Source organism: Bombus impatiens, unplaced genomic scaffold (assembly GCF_000188095.3).
Source record: "Bombus impatiens unplaced genomic scaffold, BIMP_2.2 scf_0815, whole genome shotgun sequence".
Lineage (NCBI taxonomy): Eukaryota > Metazoa > Arthropoda > Insecta > Hymenoptera > Apidae > Bombus > Bombus impatiens.
The window spans coordinates 524,795-547,907 of record NT_177234.1 but is presented as its reverse complement, the minus strand read 5'-3'; the positions used below and the strand labels follow the sequence as shown (position 1 = coordinate 547,907).

The window sequence follows — 23,113 nt, the reverse complement described above, 5'->3', positions numbered from 1 at the left end:
CGGCCGTCTAGCAAACGAGTGCTAGCGTTCACCGTGCGTGGACACGCGATTACGTACAGGGCCTAGAAATTCCCGTGTATCCGACTGATTCTCATCTTTCCACGCTACCTGCTGGCTGATACTGTTACCAAATTCTAACGGCGCTCTTTTCGAAAGTTTATCGCCAGTTTGATACAATAATGTTGTTTACCGCTAAATGTCCAAATACGAAAATAAAACTACCTTCGCGCGAAGACAGTATTACTTCCTCACTTTTTAATAAATTCGAAGAAAACAATCACAAAAGAATCAAAAGGCTTTAACGATGTTATTATGCGATTAATAAATTTGTACATACGCTACCTTCGATAACTTTTTAAAATGACCATACATTTTAAGCCTTCATTAAACGATCCTCCCTCGTTAAATGTTTAACCCTCGATAAAATAAGAAAACCATATATCGATACCATTTGAATTTTCTTGATGCTTGTGAGATCTAACCTTCTTTTTGGTCTTTTTTATTTAAACACTAAATTTAACTTTATTACATGAAGAGTACCAAGAACAATTGAGTAGAGTAGAGTATGAGAAACGCATTTTCAAGTATCCTTCCAAAATCATATTTCCTCATCGGTAATCTCATACTGAAGATATAATTACAAGATTCAGGGAAGTGCCATTTACGAATGTATACATGCAGCTACACGATGATTGGTTATTGCTTATTTGGAACTTTTAAAAGATATAATTTACTTCAACAGCTTCTTTTATTAAAAATGTAAAAATTAATTGGTTCAAAGTAAAAGTTTTGCTCCTATACCCTTCTATTTCTATTTCTACTTGTTCCTTTATCATGCTTAAAATAATAAGTAATAGTAGTAAGCTTAATCAATCCTCCTAGATTGAGACATTTCAGTTCTGCTATCTAGAATATTATATGGTCGATGGTTTCGATATTTCGGTTGTGTGGTTACTTTAATTTATTGACAAAAATGTAACACTTCTATTTTAAATTGACTATGTTTTTACAACCGGAATGATATCTGTTTTATCCACGTTAAGTTATTTGTGTAAATATTGAAGGTGTTTTTATTCAAGTAAGAACTCGTTGACACGAAAAGCAAAAATGTCTTCGAAGAGGTATTTAATTGTTTTTACTTCGTGTTTTTAAACTTGCAGAACTTTACAAATTTATGGATGGAAGTTATTTGTAGCTAGAAGGAATCGTCTTTCGATTTTTAGCGCATTTCACTTGTTATATGAAACAATTGTACAGTATCGATTCTTTGTTTCTTTGTTAACCTGCATTATCAATTTATTCGTATTATTTATTATATTTAAAGTTATTTCAGCTTTTTTTAATAAATCTAGAAAATATTAGTTCTGCGCGTCTTTTAATTTGTTTTATAACCGACAAACCTGCTTGTCTAATGCACTTATAGTTCGATTTTAATAGAAATAACGCATTTACATGTAGCATGTCACTTATCTTATAAATACCTTGTTTAAAAAAAAATGCAAATTGCATATAATGAAACTAAAAAAAAAATCCAAGTATTATTTCTTTGTATATTTTCACATATTATGTGCAAGTATCATATTTATCTTTGATCAGATATTACAATTTCTTTTTTTAGTGAATTAAAAAAACTGTCTGAAGAAAGTTTAACCAGACAACCTGAAGAAGTATTTGATATAATATGCAAGTTGGGAGAAGGGTAAGTGGATAAAGATATAAAATGGCATTTAATCTTTAATGAAATCTTTTTTTATGTAATTGTTTTTATAGTGTTTGTTTTATGTTTTGTTCATATAGATCCTATGGATCAGTTTACAAAGCATTACATAAGGAAAGTGGACAGGTACTTGCTATTAAACAAGTTCCTGTTGATACAGATTTACAAGAAATCATAAAAGAAATTTCTATCATGCAACAGTGTGATTCTCCATATGTTGTTAAATATTATGGAAGTTACTTTAAAAACACTGATTTATGGGTAACATTGATAATATAATAAATAATATTTTTTTATTCATTCCTTGCTTGTATATAATCAAGATATGGTTTCATAGATTGTAATGGAATATTGTGGAGCTGGATCTGTTAGTGATATTATGAGGTTAAGGAAGAAGACCCTTCAAGAAGATGAAATAGCAACGATTCTCAGTGATACCTTAAAAGGTTTAGAATATCTCCATTTGAGAAGAAAAATACATAGAGATATTAAAGCAGGAAATATTTTACTCAATAATGAAGGACATGCAAAATTAGCTGATTTTGGAGTAGCAGGACAATTAACTGTAAGCTATAAAACATAATATTTATCGCTATATATGATAAATCACTTTATTAATCAAAGTAGGAATTAATTTTGAAAATTTCTTTTAGGATACAATGGCAAAACGTAATACAGTTATAGGAACTCCATTTTGGATGGCTCCAGAAGTAATACAGGAAATTGGATATGATTGTGTCGCAGACATATGGTCTCTTGGTATAACTGCTTTAGAAATGGCAGAAGGCAAGCCGCCATATGGTGATATACATCCAATGAGAGCAATATTTATGATTCCAACTAAACCACCACCTAGCTTTAGAGAACCTGATCAATGGAGTCCTGAATTTATAGATTTTGTCAGTGGGTGCCTTGTTAAAAATCCAGAAGAAAGAGCTACTGCAACTGAGTTGCTAAATCATGAATTTATAGGTAAAATCTATGATAATGAAACAAATTTGCTCTAGTTTTCTTGCATGTATTATTCAATAAGGTATTTTATTACAGGCAATGCCAAGCAACCAAGTATTCTGAGTCAGATGATTGCAGAAGCTCATGAAATACGAGAAAAACAAAGTGTACATCGTGCTCATGTTATAAATAATGTGGCAATTAAAAATCAAAATCAGGCAGAAGATTCGGTACTTATATTGAGATTTATTATGAATGCTATGTATGCGTGTACGCGTGTGTGTGTGTGTGTGTGTGTGTGTATACTAATGTTAATAATAAACATTTGATGTCTATTGTAAGGATGAAGAAGACTGTAGTGGAACAATGAAACCTCTGCCAGAAGACACGGGAACTTTAGTACCGAGTCATGATCTTCCAGATACGGGTACACTTGTTTCAGCAATGTTAGATTTGGGAACAATGGTTATTAATAGTGACACCGATACCGAAGCTACTATGAAACGTAAGCACGTAATGTAATGAAATGACGAAACACTAAAAAGGAAAATAACAAATATCGTTTATTCATAGGACACAATACAGGGTCAGTGGAATCCGGAAAAAAATACCGGCCACTATTTTTAGATCATTTTGATAAGAAAGAAGCACCTGAAATAGGAAAGGTATAAAGTAATAAATGTATTATAGTTGATGATTATATTATGTAAAATGTACATGCACGAAATTAATTTCTTAATCTTTAGGGAAATGGACAAATACTTGGGGTACACAATCAAGATAATGAAAATAAATTAGAATTACGAAGCCCTACAGAATCTCAGAGGTTTCAAAGTCACCTACAATTACAACTTAACCAAATTTCTCACCCTGTACAAGAACAACCTCATAATAACATATCCAAGTTCCAAAATGTCTTCACAGAACGTGATTTCGACTTCGTAAGTAATAGACACTTGCAAATTCTCACAGAAGATTGAAAGTAGATTAAGAACTTTCCCAGTATTTTTAGTACATTTTTAACTTAAAGTCGATCGATATAGTGCCACTTTAGGCATCATTAAAAAGAACTTGAATATAGATAAACAACCATATCCTGCAGCTGAAGTTTCTCTCATACGAGGAACTACAGCAACGAATGGCTAATCTGGATGCGGAAATGGAAAGAGAAATTGATGAGCTGAGAAGAAGGTACCAAACGAAGAGACAACCGATTCTTGACGCTATGGATACCAAGCGAAAACGTCAGCAGAACTTCTAACAGTTTGGTTACTTTTTTTATGCAAATAAGTGTGATGATGATAGATAAAGGGTGTACAGTTGTATAAATGAATAGATTTTATTCATCTCGTTCTTAGTTTCATCAAAGAGAACAACATTGTTTACTAACTAAATATCTACCTGATAAACGATGATTAATAACGATTAAAAATATTTTCTTCTTGACAATGTTCAAAACAATGTTTATCTCCTTGGGAATCAAGTACGAGTAATACTAGCCAATAGCCTCACGTCACCAATGTAAATTATTATACATGATTTAGGTGAGCAAGTAATTATACTTAATTTTTTATCATTATGTTTACATATATACTGTTATTATGGATATCTTATAGAAATATTATAAAATTTCTTCAACATCTTTTTTTAGGAATTAAAACTAAAAGATTAAAAAAACAAATGAAGATAATTATGCCATGTTTGCAACTTTGTTTTTGATGTAAAAAGAAATTAGATGAGCGTCCATGTGAAATTGGTATTCGGTTTTCATCTTACGCTAGTCACGTATTATGCCATTTATTTTATCGATAATATTACATTATCAGTATCATCACTCATACGAAATATATGCATGGAAGTTATCCCGAAAATATATTTATATATGTAGTCATATATGCTAATGTATTGTTTACTTGAAGCAGTTTCAGATAAGTGAACAACTTAGAACATATTGAAGAATTTATTCCTCCTTAACTGCCATAGGTATATTACGCGTTTATCTATTGATATAATTAAGTTACAGAATGATTTTAAAGTTTTGTGAATACAAATTGGAAATTTTGTAGTAGTATCATTGTACCATGCAAGATTACGATGAGAATGATAATATTTCAATGTGAAGAAATACTTGACGAATTAACTTACCGAAATTAGTCTTCCGTATTAGAACGTATCTTGATATTTCAATAATTTGTTAAGTCAGTAATTTAAATTGTTGAGATAGTCGCAATGGCAAGACTTATACTTTTTAGCTTTATATAAAATTTTTATTCTTTTAAAACATATCTTTTAAATTATTACCATATTTAGAATTTTCATACAGCATATCATTATTTCTTGTACTGATAAAGCTTTCAATACACATGTTATAGGTCATACCACAATAACAATAACGCGTGTACGTATCGTTGAGAATACTATGATATAGTGGAGTAATTCTTTGCTGACGTTGGGCTATTTTACAAGTAGCGGAAATAGATTTATAATACTTAAATGCTATAGCCAGAACTGACTTTTCTGTTTATTTAGGAAGTAACAATACAGAATAACAACATATTTTTGATATAGAAGATATGCACATTATGGTCGAAAAAGATACAAATATTAATTAATTATATCTAGTCTTTATATGGCCCTACCATGACATGCAAGATTATTAAAACAATAGTATTGAGTTTCACCATTAATAAGAAAAGCAGATAACTAACTAAGTTATGTTCTTTAAAAAAAATGTCTCTACTGTTCGAGAAAAAAATAGTGCGCACCATTCACTGCGACATACAATATATAGCGTGTTGCAATATTCTAACAGAAACAAATAAATTTTACTCGTACAGAATTACACATTTGATAGAACATAAATATGTTTGTAGTGACAAATTTTCTATGTTCATCTTCCACTTGTATTATTAAAATGCAAAAAAAACATGTGGAAGTAATATTGTAAAAAATAGTTATGCATTTCCATATATTTATCTATTATCCAACACTAAAAAAATGCGATAAAAATTTTTTTCTATGAAAACTTAAATAGTCCATGAAATAGAGATCTATAATATTTATGAATATAATGTACACATGTAGAAGTCTATTTCATAGGACAATAGTGAATCTGTTTACTTTTCATATTAGAAAAATACTACCATTTTATATTACAGTTTATAATTATTTGTTTAGGAAGTCATTCTAATTTTACACCTTTCTTATGCATTGTACCATTCTCTATATGTTTGGGCAAAATATACAGACTGAAGGCAGAAAATTGTCTTTCAAACAAATAATTACCTATCTAGTTAGAATTATAATCTCATTATGCAGCGTAACCTATGAATTACTCCCATTTAGTATTAAAATAACAGATATTAATTTTCATTTAAAATAAAGCAAAATGAAATACAAATGTTAATATAAGACACTGCCTTTTACATATATGATTTGAACAATAATAAAGTATTATATATACTATAATTTATTTTAGTTCTGTTTATTTATTTCATTAAATATTTGCATTAATTTAAAAAATTGTTTATTATCAACAATATATTTATATATCATACAAAAAAACTGTTACAAATCTATTGATATCTAAGTTTTATATTTTACATCATTTAAGGATTAAAAATAAAAGTAGCAAAAATATGGATTAGTATGATTTAAAAAATTTGATATTTTTCGAGATATTTCTAATGTATTTTTCATTTCACAGTTCCAGTTTATATATTCATAAGTCGTCATCATCGATCATGCGAAATGCATTATTTTCCATATCATATTCCAATGTTTGTTTTCCTTGAACCTTGCTACTTATGTTACTTCTAACATCACTAGATTTTTTTATTTTTACTACTGATAATCTGTCAGCAAGTTTCTTCATAATTGGTTCTGATTTAGAAGGTTGTTTAATACAACGATTCTAAAATAGAACCCAACGATATAAAAAATATTAATAAATAAAATACAGATATTATTAACCTATCATACCTTTTTACTTTCTTCAGATTCTTCATTAGAGCTTGATCCCACTGTAATACTCTGGCCATTTCTCATAACATAAATCCAGGATTTTTGAGACACCTCCTATAAACAAATTAGTATTTAATACAAATGACTTTACTTCTTAGCAATAAATAGCATTTTTAATTAACCTGAGCCTTATTATTACTATCAACAGTCTTTGATAATAATTCATCAATCATAGCTTGCAAGCATACAGACATTAAGATAGCTTGTTCTGAAGTAATTGTAACCCATTGTAATTGATTTTTAGCTATTAAATATTCAAATGATAATTCTAAACTAAACTCATCACTTTCTTCTCCTCCCCTTTCAGATCCCTGAAATTAGAACAAATTAAAACACGCGTCGCAATGTTAAAATACGTTTTTTTTTTACAATTTACATTTTGCACAGTAGTTATACGCCAACAACGCATTCGTGAGACTTTAAATACTTCTTCGCATTGTTCTCCATCATTTAATATACGCAAATTTAATTCATTTCTACCTATGGCTACTAATACTTTTGAATCTGGTTGAGGATAATCACAAAGACATGGAGCAAAATGAATATATCCATAATACTTTGAAGTACGTACTATGTCCAGATACTAAAATAATAACATTTAAATTTGATATTAGTTATTGACAATTTCTTTATACAGTTTATTACGTTACTTGTATCGATATATATATATAATATATAAATAATAAATATATATATATAGATAAATATACTTCTTTTTTCTTTCCATGCTTTTTTAAGACTGTTAGCTTGTTTCTTAGTTCATCTGTAATGGGAATCCATCCCCAATTAATTTCAGCAACTGCTTGAATATATAATAAATTCATTGCCACCTCATTATCCATTATTTTCAAATCATAGCCCACATCCCAATAATTTTTTCCAAGTACAACTTTACTTCCTATAACGTGTAGATGTTTAATAGTTATAAATGGGGATTCAAAGTTTTGCAATTTTCGTAGTACTAAAAAAAATAATGTGTAAATAGTAATTTATTCATTAACCATGTATGAAATATTATGATAAGGATATACCTACAATGAACACTATTTGCTTCATCGTGAGCAACAATAAATAATACAAAATATGAATAATATTCTTCAGGTAGTCTAAGGCTCTTGTATACTTTCTGTTGGATAAAAAATGTTAATTCATATTTCTAGCTTATATATTCTATACATAGTATAAATATTCATACAACAAAAGTTACCTCTAAAACACTACCAGAATGATCCCCTGTAGAAACATTTATTGTTATTTTACAACCATTCATAAGAAAAATGTCCATAAATTCATTATTAGATGGGCCTCCAATAGTTTCTTGCTGAGCATTTAACAAAAATCCATTTAACATTCCCGAATTATTAACAACTGGATTTTGTCCAATTGTTTGAATATATTTTTCCAAAGAAAGACGACGCTCTTCTTGCTGATTTGTTGTTAAAGGAAAAAATTTTTTAGGGGGAAATGCTGGGAGAGATATATCTAAATTTCTAGCCAATTGTTCATGGAGACTGTGTAGTTGTTTATATCTCACAGTACAATGAAATAATCCATTTATATGAATGTTGTAACCCTGGGATTGAAAATAAAGTAAATATATTAATATACAGTAATATACATAATATAACAGATATATTTACCACATATGTATTATCAGTTGCATCAATAAATTCTTGTGTATCTGGTATAGAAAAATGCATTTTTATAAAATATATTATCAATGCTTTGTATTTTTTTTATAATTAAGATACATTGTATATTGAACAATATGATATAATAAATTTATAATAAATTATAATTTATATGAGCAATTTATATTCTATGTCTTTGTATATAGATATACACAGATGTTATTTAAGAAAAACTTTTAATAAAATCAGCATATGTAAATAGATAATCCAAAATGTACAAAAATATCTACATAAAAAATTCCACATTATATACAATCAAAATGTAGTTGAGTTTAGAAATGCATATATATATTCCCAAATATTACTCCATCTGGAAAATAAAATAATAATAAAATACAAGGAAAATAGATTAAGCAAGGATTCAAATACATTTCAATATATGTTATCATATAATAAATTAACAGATATTGCAATAATTTAAACTCAAATTCATATATACTAAAAAGCTTAAATTATACATACATAATATGATTTCACTTTTATATTATTTCAATTGGCAATAATTACTCAATTATTAATTATATGAAATATTTTCGTATTGTCTACTTACTTTTCTATCATTATTTATGATAGGCGTATTCGCTTTACACCCACTCAACAACTATATTTCTAACGATTAACACTGATGCATTTTTTAATGATTACGTTAATATAAATATTACGATGATTAATAATACAATCCATTGATATGTACATATGTATGTATTAGAATGATCAGAGATGAATAGCGAGATCACAGATGCAATGTTAAAAAATGCGCACTAAGAATACGAGCCTCTAGCTGACAACGGCCGAACTATAGACACATTTTTTCTCTGGTGCTCTTGGTGGGAAAAACGTGCACATGCACAACGAGAACAGAAATTTGCATTCGTACTTACGATCATCGAAGGCTAAAGGCGATAAGACATAAAAATAGCTTTAAAGTTTAATCAAATAATAGAAAAAACATTGCTCCTTTTCCGTATTGATTACAGAAAAAGCTACTTTGAGGACAAAAACATCAGGATACCACAAATAGTCAGCAGTAGTCAGTAGCAAGGATCTTTTTAGAAATGATGATATAATGCAATAAAAAATGAGATTATTTATTGGAAAAAAATTATATAGAATATATTTAGAAAGAGTTTCAATAAGTCAGAATAGTTGAACAGCATTTTACAATTTCTGATTGCCCAACCCCACAAAAACTCACAAAAAATCGAAAAATGAGATCGGGAAATGGTTAATTAATTCGGTTTTAATTCCGGTTTCGAAAAATTCTTGGAATATGACGTAATTTCCAAGACTCGCCGAAATTATGTCATCCTCTATGCTATTACATTTTCCTAATATAAAGTCGCTATTTTGGTCGACAAGTGTTTTACTCTCGGATTTTTTTTAGAAAATAACGTCATTTCTAGGAATTTCAAAAGGTTTCAAATACTTATGTTATTTTATTCTCTTAATGGCTACCTCCTCTCTGCCATCATACACTGAAGCAGTAAAGTTCGGTAAAGGTTCTTTTAAAACATGGAGGCGATTCAGGGTTGCCAGGAAAAATTTTCCACATTCCCCTAATGTCATTCTACCCCTACGTCGGTTATGTCACTCGTTTTACGTCTCTACGCATACTACCAGTAAAGACAACATTATTTGGTTACATTGATATGTAGATGCGATGAAGAGATAGTGGCAATGGGAGTATTTTGATCCGCCATTTTCCTTTAATCTGGTAGTGTTCCATAATACAGAGTTACCAACTTGGTTTTTTAATGCCAAATTCCGGAAATCTGTTTTTTTTTTTTTTTAGTTTGATTGGCACTAGAACATTGATTTGTTTTTTCGTTTCCGTTTTCAAATCCTGTCCCTTTTTCTCTGATTCAAGATCAGACAGGTAGTTTATACTACCGTAATAAATAATTTAAATAGTTCAAGTCCTGGGAATTGTTCGTTTGTGTTGCTTATTTATAATCGTATTAATTGCGTAATAATAGGAGGTCGTTAGCGACTACATTGGGTTATACATCACACATATATCATTGCAGTTTTTGTGAAGAACTCTAGTATTCTAGGGCACATAGGGAGTGGACATAATGCCTTAATAGAAGGCAATGAAACAAATGATAATTGGCTAAAGAGTTTTATTACTAATTATCTTGGATAGAAAAGTAGGTATGCACTTTACCGTAGAACAGTACAAGGTTCTTGTAGCGTGGAACTTAATAGGTTCTTGTCTATGCTAGTAACTACAACCAAACAGGCTAGATCCCTAATTTTATAGGTTCTTGTACATGCTAATTTTAGTGAAACTCAGTACTTGGTCGCATGGTGCAGTACCTATACATTGAAAGAACTAAAACTACGGGGTATTCATTTTCTTTCCGGTAGCATATATTAATTTAGGTCCAAATTCATAAAATAACAATATATTTGTAAAGACAAAAAACATAATTAAAGATCCAGTATGACTTGAGCATCAATATCGATCAAGTATCGGTATTGTTTCGAGCTTATACGATTGATACTTGGACTCCTCCGTCGTTGCCCCCCGATTGAATATGCAAATACTCGTTGCTTTCCGTTCATCTTTTGAAATAGAATAACCCCGTAGCCTATCGAGCTCGCTTTTCTATGTAATTTTGTTTCTTTAGCAGGATCGAATATCACAAGTAACGGTTATTATAATAGCAATTTTACATATTTCCATGCTTCCTCTGCTCGGTGCCCCAGGCTCATGGTTCGTCGTTTTCTGTAAGCTTGGTATTGCAGGTACAAATTTACGAAAATAACTGGCATGCCCTATAAATTGAAATCATCTGATAGCCATGAAATAGTGTAACAAAAAGAAAGTGTATAATGTTTTCACACTCAAGAATTCATTGACATGAAAATTCATTATCGCACAAAAGAAATGATTAGGAAACCAAAATGTGTTACGGATTATAATCGATTATTTGAATTGATTGATGGAAGCATGAAGAAAAAATATGAAATGATATAAGAAATCTTTTTTCATTTTTTGAGAAATTTTTTTTAACAAGAATTATCGGACTCGGGTATGGTAAAACGCTTTTGCCTATAATACCGTCCTTCAAAAATTCTTTTGCGCTCAATCGATAACAATCGATGCAGACGGTAATTGATTATCTTATCCTCTTTAAGAACGATTTTTAATTCGCCAGTTATTTTCTTTTTGTCAACACCATCGTCTAAAATCTCTGGAATTAAATAATCCCGACAATTAAAGATTAAAATCATTTAAAGACTCTTTTAATTTCTCCGTTGGTTTAAGTTGCCCCTTTGGCAGGCAACACTCCAACACTGGTGATGCACTTTGCGTTGACCAAGACCTGCTAATGATTACATTGTATGAGGTGTAGACGTCGGGTAGGAAGAGTAATTCATTTTTTAAGGTAATATCCTTGAATCGCACTACCGCTATAGAAATATCGATAAGCGTTATTATAAAGTGTTATATAAATAAAATATGCACTTACCTAGAATTTTCCTTTATTCGATCTTTAATCTCCTTCGTCATCGCTCGTCTATACGAAAATCTATGGGAAAAGCAGTATAAATTCATGGAGATTAATCTAACTGGACAGGTAGCAGGTATTTATATATAATAACCTTATTGTATATTATTTATGAATATTTAAGATAGGCTTGTAGCAGTAATATCAAATTTCTGGATTTCCCTACTGTTATTAAGTCTAAAACACATGCTTCGGTTAATTGATTTGATAATAAATTTCATAATAAAGTTAATAAATATGTTATAAGCAAGAAAATAATAATTAATTATTATAGAACCATAGAGATATAAAGATATAAAGATAAAAACGAAACAAATAAATGTTACTGTACGTATGTGTTACTGTACACGTGAATGCGATATGAAAATATAGAGAAAACGTTTCATACAGCGTGTTCCGCTGTTATGATATGCCTTGCAAGATTTAAGGAAATGTGACTTTCTTGTCTAAGACTTAAGACTGCATTAATTGCATATTATTAGTAAATACGTATAAATAATTAATTACGTAATCGGTATAATATTATACAGAGAATATCTTAGAGAACTACAATTATTATTTCATTTCTGAATAGTTTAAAAATTTGCCTTACAAATCAAGACACTTGACTTTTTAGTTTCCTAATAGAAAGATTAATTTCATTTTTCACCACTAGGTGGTTGCAGTGTTTCGCTGTCTGTAGATTGGGCGATTTTTAAAATTTACTTATAATTAAGAAACTAGGAAGAATATTTGGACAAAACTAATTTTAACTATTTCTTTGGGTTCTAAACTTTCATTCGAGCCCTCAAACGTTAAAAAAATCTGTCTACGAGCCGAAAAATGTCGATTTTTTAATTTTGCCATCTTTGCCAACAATAATAAATATATTTTATCTTATTTAACAAAATGCCGATGACAATGAAATGCTGTAAAAAATTATCACGAGGAAACTATTTCTACTGTTACATGTAGTTCTTGAAATAGTATAACTTTATCCTGAGAAGGTATTTCATTCAACAATAAGTATGGCAGATACTTAGGTAGTTCCAGTTAGCTGAACTATCTTGTTTAAACTTTCGTTTCAAATATTATTAAAAAAAGTGAGTTTAGAATTGTTTCGTACATTTATGATACACTAACTATGATACACTATGATAGTAAAATTATAATGTTAATCGAATAAGAAATATTTCATATCTTTAAGTATCAAATAACGAAAACAAAATATAACCTATAATTTTAAGTCATAATTTCTGTTTCTCCATCCAAGGAATAAGGAATGTGTAAAAAAAGTTGATCATTGTTTTAGAATTTTGTATACGAATCAAATAATTTTTCTTCTTGTAAAAAATAAAATGGCATCTACGTTTATGGTTGTAACTCGACAAATTTCAACATCAGCGTCATGTCATGGTAAACGAAATTTTCGTATGATACAGATATTCAATAAGCGAGGTAGTCGTGCATATAAAGAAGCACGAGCCAAGGATCCAAACTGCGATATTCCTATTGATAGTATGTAATTTTGGTCTTTGAATATGATATACAATAACAAGTATAAAAATATCTTCTATGTGCATTCTTTAATAATTACAATGGTAAATGTATGATAATTAACAAATATTTTCAGGGAGAGGTGTAAAGATAACGGGGAAATGGGTAAACAATCATTGGGTTAACATACCAGAAATGATACCGGAGCTTATTGTTCCTTCCCTGGAAAATTTTCATTTAAAGCCATATGTCTCTTATAAAGTTACAAATGTCAAGAAACGTGAATATACTGCTAAAGATTTATTTAATTTAGTGTATGCTGATAAAATTAAAAAAGATTTTAAAGAGGGTCAATTAAACCCAGATGGTGAACCATTAAATCCCAATGAATATGAAGCATTGACACCTGAAGAAGCTAGGATTCGGGCTGAAATGACTGGTACAGATATTTTCCAAATGGATGTAGAACGTCCAAAGAAGTCTTAAACAAATGTAAATTAAGGGAACTAGAATAAATATAAATAAAAGAACTTTAATTTTATAGTTTGCATAATATTTTATTCAATATGCTCATACGCACAATGTATACATTTGTTGACAGTTTTGTAATTTATAAACAGTAATTATTTACCATCATACATAACTTCAAAGAAATCAGATATTAATTTGGTACAAAATATTAATTTATTGCAAGTACAAAAACGACCTATTTCAATTATGAGTGGAATGTATTGCACGTTTCCATTAGATTTGTGTAATTAGATCATGTTCTAATATTTTTTAACACCATATTAAGTAATGGTAAACAATTACTTTACTTGTATGTGTTAGCTGGACAGTATATTGCCAAATAATAATTTCATATCATGTAACCTTTTGTAAATTCTTTTACTGCTAACAAAAATGATTTTACAAAATTCAATGATACTTCAATAAAACAAATTTATTAACTAGTAAATCAACGATACACGTTTATAGATAATGTCTGTTTCATGCAATCTCAAATTTCTATAATTACAAAAAAGACATGGATGGAAAAATGCAACAATGCCAAAACTGATTTTCAATTCCTGAGTTCCTCTAAAACAGTTTTCGGAATGTTATTTCGGGAACAATATGCCAGAACAAGATCTCGCATGATTATGCTAACTTAACAGCTATCTTTTTACTTATCAAAAGATTTTTTTGAGCGAAGTTTGATTGTTTTTGTTGGGTAAAAAATGGCGGAAAATTTGAATATTAAAGTCGTTGTCAGTTGTGCGCGGCCGGTATTGCTTCCTACTGACTAGACTACTAGAACCTAATATATATTTGCTTTTAAAAAGTGCTGTATTCGTATCAAAATGTACAAACATGTTGAAGTTATTATCGATTCCTTTCCTTTCCACTTAATAATAACCGTGCATAAAGCAAAACTATTTGGTTTTCATTCGGAGTAAAATGATAACTTTGTACTTACATTTATGCAAAATGTTGTACCGATAACTATTGATACAACTTGCATTTTATGTAGAAAATGAAAATGTATAAAAAACGTATAATTCAAAATGTAAACAGTCATTTTGTTAAATATTATATATATAACAATTTTATTTAAACATCTTTACAGAATGCAGCACTTTTTTTACTTCTTTAAACAGCAGCTACTATTTATCACTATTTATTGTTTTTATTATTTCTTAATTTTCTATAACGATCATAATGAAGAGTGGAATGATGAAACACGTAGTTTTGTACAATATTATTAGAATAGTTATCAATAAAAATGTGTAACAAAAAACTTTAACATGGTTTCTTTCTTTCTTTTTCTCTTGCTCTCTCATTTTATTAACTCCACTCTTCAATAAATTGCATAGAAAAGCATAAGTGGCATAGTTCTTGCACTCACAGTTCTAAATAAAGTTTATCTCAAGTGTTTCTGTGAAGTGAAGATTATTGTGTCTCTATTTCATGTTATAACATATAGTTATAGTTTGTTTTCGTATTTGAGCACTGATTTTTCTTACTTCGTTTTCCAAATTTCAATCTGGACTAAATATCTTAGCTAACTTTCAGTTGTCTAAAATTTTCGTATGGAAGTTATAAAATGCATAAATTAATTTTAAGTTTGTTTTGTATACTATCTTCTGATTCTATTGCGTTATAATACGATGAAAATAACAGACGCGTACAGATTATACATTGTCATCATTATATGATAATTTACCGAAATGTATTCAGGAAGCACATCAAAAGCATTCTTCATTAATTATCATTAAAATATGCACACGTATACATGTTGCACTTTCAATTAAACATAGTCGTTGTAAAGCAAGACATATGCCACTTGCTCATGAATATAAACTCGATTGGTGTTTTCTCTTGTTAATTATCAGTCTATGACATAATTGGATATATTTGACTGATAAAATCAGCCAGTTAATAAGGCAGGCGCACATGCTACTACATGACAAAGATTTTTAACAATGTTTACATTTTTTATTTTGTATGTGTGTATGTGTGTGTGTGATATATGTATAATTTTTTAATGAATGAAGTGTATGAATGTATAAAGATATGTGATAAATTATGCTGCTCAAAGCATATTGATTGCAAAACCGAATTTAATTAACAAGAAATCTTTGACATTTAGTAACATGTACCTTCCATTTAATTAAAGATTTTGTGTATGAAAGCTAGAATATCACGGAGAAAACAGTTCTACAATGAAATTTATACAATATTCTCCTTGAATACTTAAAATATATATAATAAAATACATAATTATATAAATGAAAATACTGATATGGAAAGACTAGGAAGGCAATACTGCTTATTGTATTTTTTGTATCTAATCTAGTCTTTCAGACTCAAAATCTCCAATACTAAAAATACAACAGGATTAGATGTTTATTCCATTGGATCTCCAACGTTTTCGAAGATGGTTGAATGAGGGTTGCTTCCAGTGGGCCACAAGAAGCCACCTACACTGCCAGGTGGCAAATATGATGCTCCTCCACTGAGGCCCACCTGATATATTTTCTTCTTTAAATTATTTACATTTTGTGTCATTTTTGTGTTCAATATCTTCATTACAGAATGTTAAGAAATAAAATCTAGGAAGCCAAATAAGGGAAAGGTGCTACAAATGATATATGCATCTTCCAAGCTTAATGTTTAGGTGTTTAACACTGCATTGTTTATGGGTTTTTCAATCGCATTTGTGCTAATATATGTTTTTTTACGTTGCATTGTTGTTAAATTATGTACTAGTGCATATGTCGTGTTATTGTTTGTGTATTTAACACAGGCAAGTAAGTAACTATTTAAAATTGTACTGCACAGTTATCAAAATAAAATTTCATTTTTGCATAACAACAATTAATAATGCATATATGGTAATTCATATAATAACAGTAGTCCAAACGTTTCTTAAACAAATATGAACTCTTTTGTTAACTGTACACTGATGTTTAATTAAGGGTTCGTACATGCACGAAGTAAGGCAAATTAGAGTGAACAATAAATTGCCAAATTAAATAAAAATAATTGTTTATTTGCATCTAACACAAATAATTGTGCTTTCGTATCACAAGTAACGTCTAATCGCTAATATAAACAATACTAATAATATTTACATCAATTCATCGTTGTGAACATGATGCACGCTCACAACAATGTTAACATTATGAAAGGAACAGGTAACATAATACTCTGTTTGAGTTCGAATATAGGTACGCAATTTTGGCACGATTTAAATTTATTCCAAAAGAACAATGACGTCATGGATCGTTGGACAGATACCAACAAGTTATTTTGCGTTCTTTTATTCCGACTCGATAACTTTTTTTATTGGACAGTTCAACCCAAACGATTTTTTAAATTTCTATTTATAGAATTACCTGTTGGCTCCACAGCAGTGTCCTTTCTGCTAACTGACAATCTGCTGCAAGTCGAGATGGTAGACTTTTCCATCTTTCTTCATCTCGTTTTCTTTCTCTATCAAAGTCTCTATCAACATGTCCCTGAGATAAAGGTGGTAAGATCTGTGTTCTTTGAGCTAGTTTATAACTGTCTTGTCTCGGTACGTGGTCAGCGCGTCTACTCGTGGTACTTGTTGATACTGGTATTGGAGTAGGACTGCCTCCACCTCTATGTCTGTGATATAAGTTTCGTTTTTGTTGCAACATACGCTGTTGCACTAACAGCTGTAGCTGAGTACTGGAGTCGCCACGAATTTTAAACTGTGTTTGATTTTCTGGTGGTGTAGATGGTGGTCTCAAATGAACAAGATCTAAATGGCCTCTAGCCTTACCAGAGTCTATGAAAATAAAACACATTTGTCACGACTATGTGACGAAAAGTCTTTACAAATGAAATATCTTTATAATTCAGTACCTTGAATACTTCGCTGCTTTGTCGGTCTGTCCCCTCCACCTTGTTGACAAAATAATAATCTAGGTCCACCATCTGAAGCTCTACGACCTTGAGAAACTCTAGATATTCTACCGCTAATTGGCGATGGGCTCATAGGTGGTGGAGGCGTGCAAGAGGGCAAGCTACTTGTAAATGAATTTGCCCCTGAGTAGTCTGGTGGGCAACCAGAATCAAAACTAGATTCAAAAAGCTCGGATGATGAACTACCACTACCACCCGCAATAAACAATGTCGTTCGACTAGGAGGATCAATAGAATCCATAAGTGGGGTATCAAAATGCTGTTGGTAATCACTTAATCTTCGATTAACTATTTGACTGTCAATTCGTTGACTGATATCATGATCTAGGCCTAGTCTATGTTCCTCGAGTTTAATTTGAGCTTCTCTCAATTCATCACCACTTGGACCTTCCTCTAATTCACCTTCTGCACTACAGCATCCTTCATCAGTCGAAGAACTAGTTGAACTAAATCTTTTTCCACCGCGAGTTGCGTCTTCTCTTGTTCTAGAAACAAATATATAATGGAAATTCGCCTACAATACTCTAATTATTCGGTAAAAGCTTTTGTAGTGATGAATGGACAAGTATTAATTGTGAAGATTTTTGTACTGGACTTTTGTTTCTTCTATGTGCTGCATCATTCTTATTTTTATCAACATATATAAGGACATAAAAATATATATAACGAAAATTATATAATATGTTGATATAAAAACAAAGCAAACATATGTATATTCACTGATAGGAATTTACGTACAACTCAAAATAAAAGGAAAGCAATGAAATAAAATGAAAGAATTACCAAAAATAAAGTGACAGCAAAGCACTTCCAATCCAACCTGTCCTGACAAAATCTTCAATACATGCATCACCGTCAATAAAGATCAACGTCCCACTAAGCTTTCGCTGTAAATAAAAATTATACGATTAAAATTCGATTCTTTACCAACTTTTTCGACGGGCAGGATTGGAAGACAAGAAAATCGTTATCTAAGAAAAATCTTATAATAAAAATTATTATAAAAACTAATAGTTTAAGCAATATTAATAATTCAATAAATATACCTTGATTTGAATTTGTCATCTTTTGTTCTTGCAACGCTTGGCCAGCAAGTATTGTTTGCTGTGCTGGTGACACGGTGTTGCTTCAGCCTTTCCAATAATAAGAAATAAATAGCAGCATGATGATCATAGCTACTATTCCTCAATGACTGAAAGAAGTAAATACTTTGCTTTAGAAAATATAAATTATTATTGAAATATTTTTTCTATAATATTATATATTAAAGTATTTTATAAATAAAAAAATATATATATTAAAAATACCTCTCTGGTTCGCGTGATGTCTATGCCTAAACTATGCATAAGTCGAAGTATTTGTTCATTTGGTTCTTGGATGGATGAAGATGATGATCTTGTTATAATCATTGAACAAATAGTGTCTGCTGATCCAGCCATCCAGCGATGTCTCTTTATTTGTGGAATGGTATATCGTTTTGCAGGTTCCAGAACTAACATTTTACGTATTAAGCTTTCACAATCTATGATAAAAGAATTACAGCTTTATCATAGGCAGCATTAAATTAAATATTCAAAATTTTGTTCTAAGCTGCAAAAAATACCTGTACTCATAAAATATGGAATTCTAAATCTTCCACTCAAAACACGATCTCTTAAAGATTGGAGGGTAGATCCATCAAAGGGCAGTGCTCCACATACTAGTACATATAATACAACACCTAAACTCTGCAATAATAAAAACATAATGTCATAAACTATTTACACTACAAATTGTATATTACATAAATATATATAACTTGCTTACCCACACATCAATTTCAGGACCAGCATAATGTTTTCCTCGAAAAACTTCTGGTGCTGCATAAGGAGGACTACCACACCATGTACTTAGTCTCTCTCCAGGTGAAAATCTATTACTAAAGCCAAAATCAGCAATTTTAACGTTCATCTGAGCATCTAAGAGTAAATTTTCAGCTTTGAGATCACGATGTGCTACACCCGTTGCATGGCAGTATTCAACCGCAGAAAGTATTTGAGCAAATGTTGCCCGAGCTCTGGGTTCTCCCATTCTTCCATATCTTGCAATATAGTCAAATATTTCACCCTTGCTTGCATATTCACACACCTAACAGAAATATAAAACTTTCTATTATCTTCTAAATTTTTCAAACTTTATAAAAAAAATCACTGAAACATACCATATATATCATATTTTTTGTTTCCATTACTTGATATAATTTGACAATGTGTGGATGTTCTAATTGCTTCATTATTTCTACTTCTCTATAAACTTTTTCAAGATTGGTAGGATCCAATTGTGTTTTGTCAATTATTTTAATAGCCACCTAAGAAGAAAGAATGTTGAACTTTTAAATAAGAAAGATAGCACAGGAAATATCAACAAGCATATGTTGTGATAAAGCATATTTACCTCTGTCTTGGTAATACGATGTCTAGCTAGTTTTACCACTGCAAAATTTCCTTTGCCAATGGTGCCTTCAATATCATAAAATCCAACACGAATTTGTTTCTTCCCTTGACTCACTCCAGAATCCATTTTTATTAAAAAATTTATTACGAACAAACAATTTCAAATGATTGTATTCTTTTAATCCTATTGTACAAATTTGAAATCACTGAAAACAAAAAGAAAAGATGCATTTAAGTATTTGAAGATTACATGAGAACAAACATGATAAATCCATTTTCTAATTTTTACGTTACTTGATAGTTAAAAACAAATGAATTAATATAATACAACGAATTGGAATGATTTGTTAGGTCTAGACATATGAGTTGCAAAAATAGGTAATACATGCACAATGTATTATACAAATCATCGGCACAAAGTATTATACAAACCACTGACACAATTAATGTTACAGGTAGTAATGTTTTTGAAACGTTCAAGGGGATAGCAAAGACATATATGAACATGATCACAGATGACATACATTACAAGATTTTATAGAAGAGCAACTTTTAAATTCAATATGTCAACCAATTTCACATCAACTGCATTTGATTTTGGGATTAAATATGTCTTTGTCAGCCTTTTGCACATTTAAGAAATGTTAATAGTATTAGTTATCATGAACTATTATTAATTAATAAAATATACTAATAAATATTTCTTAAAAAATATTGTTTTTGGAAAACACCTACTTTTACTTTCAAGATCATCTAGTTTTAAAAAACACGTATCGTTGAATTTATCATTTTATATATTTTGTTAACCAATCTGTATTAAGATATTTTTATTTAGCTACCAAAGAATGCAAAATTCAATAAATTGACAAATGTGAATTTATCATTTCCTGCATGGTTTTCAAATTTAATTCAAAAAACAAATAAATACACATTGTTGCTAATATAAGATTACAGTGTACTGAGACTGGTTCCTTATAAATTTCGAGAAAAAAACATTTTTTCTGTATGATATTCATTAATCGCGACTTAAAAATCTTTCCAAATAGTCATTTTATATTTTCTCGGAAAATTTATTCAAAACAGTAACGTTTCTTTCTAACAATAGATAGTATGTAGAATTCCGTTATACATGTAGTGTATATAGGAAGCGGAAAGTTAAAGAGATAAGAAATTTCATTATAATTCGTGTTGATCGAAAACGAACATTTTCAACTGAGAGCGTTGCGCTCGCACCCGCAGCGTATATGCAAGAACGACATCGTTATTCCGTGAAAAACTACTAAAAAAGCCGAGGAAGGCCTTTACAAAAGAAGCATCCTCACAAAAGTGTAAAAGCTTCCTGCAACAAGTACAATAGGTATTCTGAACTGACGTCATGGATCGACAACGACCTCTTGCCTATCGACTGGTCCAGGATCGATACCCGTCGATAGTCCTCGATAAGACGATAAAAGAACAAAAATGAGCACGTAGATGAAAGAAAAAGCCGTGCAAAGAACATTAAAAAATCTACAACTCATTCCATCGATCTATACGTTGGTTTTTCTACGAGCACGACAACAGAGAGAGCCCAGATAACATTTACTGATTGGACAAGTGCTCGTTACTTACAATTCGATCCTGGCCCGAATTACCGGGTACACGTTTCGAACCGGTAGAACCGTTTTTGAAGCGAAAATGTCGCGCTGGCGTTGCCGACCTCGATGGGTGCGTAAGGCCGGAAACCCGATGCCATCGGTACAAAAATCGTCCTTCACGTTCACGAGATTCCGAAATCTCGTTTTAAAGCGGCGGCGGTCCTACGACGAGGGTCGTAGGAGCTTCGCGTAATGCGGCGGTTCGATACCGACTGACCGACGGCCATGTTGCTACCCCCCTGCTATGCTAGAGTCGCCGGCTTCGTCACTCTCTCTCTCTTTCTCCCACTCTTTACTCTTCGTCATTGCTCGCTTCCAACCCCCTCCGTATACCCTTTCCTTCATCACACCATTCTTAGCGAACACTACCACTACGTACTGTCACCCCACCACTCTTGCGTATCGTCGTTTACCCCCACCATTCCGTTCTTAGCGAATACTAACACTATCTACCGTTCCCCTACTACTATTTTTGCGTATCGTCGTTTTTCCCCCACCATGTCTCCTACACTAGCACTGTTACAGGAGACGTGCACGCGCGCATACACGTTATCTTCGACAATTGACGTCAACGTACGTGCTACTATCGGCTCATCGTTAATTGTTCCTGGGTGTAATTGCAAGCCAAATAGTTCGTGTACCACCACGTGGTCGGCTAGTTGCTGACTTCTCTCTTTGTCTTTCTTTCTGGTTTTTCCTCGAATGATTCCTTTTTCGTTGATAAATGCCAACCAAGCGATTACGTGCACACCGCCAACACAATTCGATCCGTCGTTCTAACGAAATTCGCGGTAGTTCGCTTGCGGGAGAAAGTAGAATATGATTACTTGACGTAGGAGCTGATGCATCGTTAATTCCTATAAAGGGTTTTTGGTATTATCAAGCGTATTTCAAAGATACATCGTTAATGTATTTGGATATGTTCTTGTAGAAATTTCTTATGAACTTATCGTGTATGTTATACGGAACATTTGAATATTTGAACATTTATCATAAAAATAGATAATTAATTTTGTTAGTAACATTACTAACAAAACATGTTGTAGTCTTGATTTTGGGAAATAATTTTTTAAAAGTAGAAGACAAGAAGTTATTTAAATGTATGTAATATATTATACCTTACGAATTTACAAATCTCTCATACAAATGCATTGTTTTATGCCGTCGCTAGATACTATTTTTGTATCTTTCAAAAAAGAATATAAAGTCTGGTATAAAAGAAATAAATACA

General features: G+C 30.8%; 4 protein-coding genes across 7 annotated transcripts; 2 read left to right on the top strand and 2 right to left on the bottom strand.

Moving 5' to 3' along the window:
- The first annotated feature begins 908 nt into the window (after positions 1–908).
- Positions 909–5,930, top strand: LOC100740961 (serine/threonine-protein kinase 3). Of its 2 annotated transcripts, none has more exons than XM_003492673.4 (10): positions 909–1,121; positions 1,619–1,699; positions 1,798–1,978; positions 2,055–2,282; positions 2,371–2,689; positions 2,765–2,898; positions 3,011–3,173; positions 3,242–3,333; positions 3,415–3,609; positions 3,771–5,930. In XM_003492673.4, exons 1-10 carry the CDS (start codon positions 1,108–1,110, stop codon positions 3,927–3,929), a joined length of 1,566 nt encoding a protein of 521 aa, XP_003492721.1. In that variant the 5' UTR covers positions 909–1,107; the 3' UTR covers positions 3,930–5,930. The 2 variants fall into 2 exon arrangements, with proteins under 2 accessions (XP_003492721.1, XP_012246010.1); XM_012390587.3 differs by having other exon boundaries at positions 3,750–5,930.
- Positions 5,931–6,334: 404 nt separating this feature from the next.
- On the bottom strand, positions 6,335–10,069 carry LOC100740840 (sorting nexin-17). The gene is made up of 9 exons (XM_003492672.4): positions 8,933–10,069; positions 8,332–8,692; positions 7,899–8,264; positions 7,727–7,817; positions 7,402–7,652; positions 7,068–7,274; positions 6,814–7,002; positions 6,650–6,745; positions 6,335–6,581 (listed from the first exon to the last, which is right to left on the bottom strand). Exons 2-9 carry the CDS (start codon positions 8,389–8,391, stop codon positions 6,390–6,392), a joined length of 1,452 nt encoding a protein of 483 aa, XP_003492720.1. The 5' UTR covers positions 8,392–8,692; positions 8,933–10,069; the 3' UTR covers positions 6,335–6,389.
- A 2,478-nt stretch (positions 10,070–12,547) lies between these two features.
- Positions 12,548–13,919, top strand: LOC100740719 (39S ribosomal protein L41, mitochondrial). The gene is made up of 3 exons (XM_024370561.2): positions 12,548–12,982; positions 13,126–13,397; positions 13,513–13,919. The coding sequence occupies exons 2-3, from the start codon at positions 13,238–13,240 to the stop codon at positions 13,860–13,862; spliced, it is 510 nt and encodes a 169-aa protein (XP_024226329.1). The 5' UTR covers positions 12,548–12,982; positions 13,126–13,237; the 3' UTR covers positions 13,863–13,919.
- A 374-nt stretch (positions 13,920–14,293) lies between these two features.
- On the bottom strand, positions 14,294–22,121 carry LOC100740595 (MAP/microtubule affinity-regulating kinase 3). Of its 3 annotated transcripts, none has more exons than XM_012390567.3 (10): positions 21,857–22,121; positions 20,247–20,451; positions 20,014–20,160; positions 19,620–19,940; positions 19,417–19,540; positions 19,121–19,335; positions 18,860–19,005; positions 17,754–18,298; positions 17,258–17,676; positions 14,294–16,400 (listed from the first exon to the last, which is right to left on the bottom strand). In XM_012390567.3, exons 2-10 carry the CDS (start codon positions 20,370–20,372, stop codon positions 16,266–16,268), a joined length of 2,178 nt encoding a protein of 725 aa, XP_012245990.1. In that variant the 5' UTR covers positions 20,373–20,451; positions 21,857–22,121; the 3' UTR covers positions 14,294–16,265. The 3 variants fall into 3 exon arrangements, with proteins under 3 accessions (XP_012245990.1, XP_033179046.1, XP_003492718.1); XM_033323155.1 differs by having other exon boundaries at positions 14,294–16,397; XM_003492670.4 differs by having other exon boundaries at positions 14,294–16,385.
- Between the last annotated feature and the right edge of the window lie 992 nt (positions 22,122–23,113).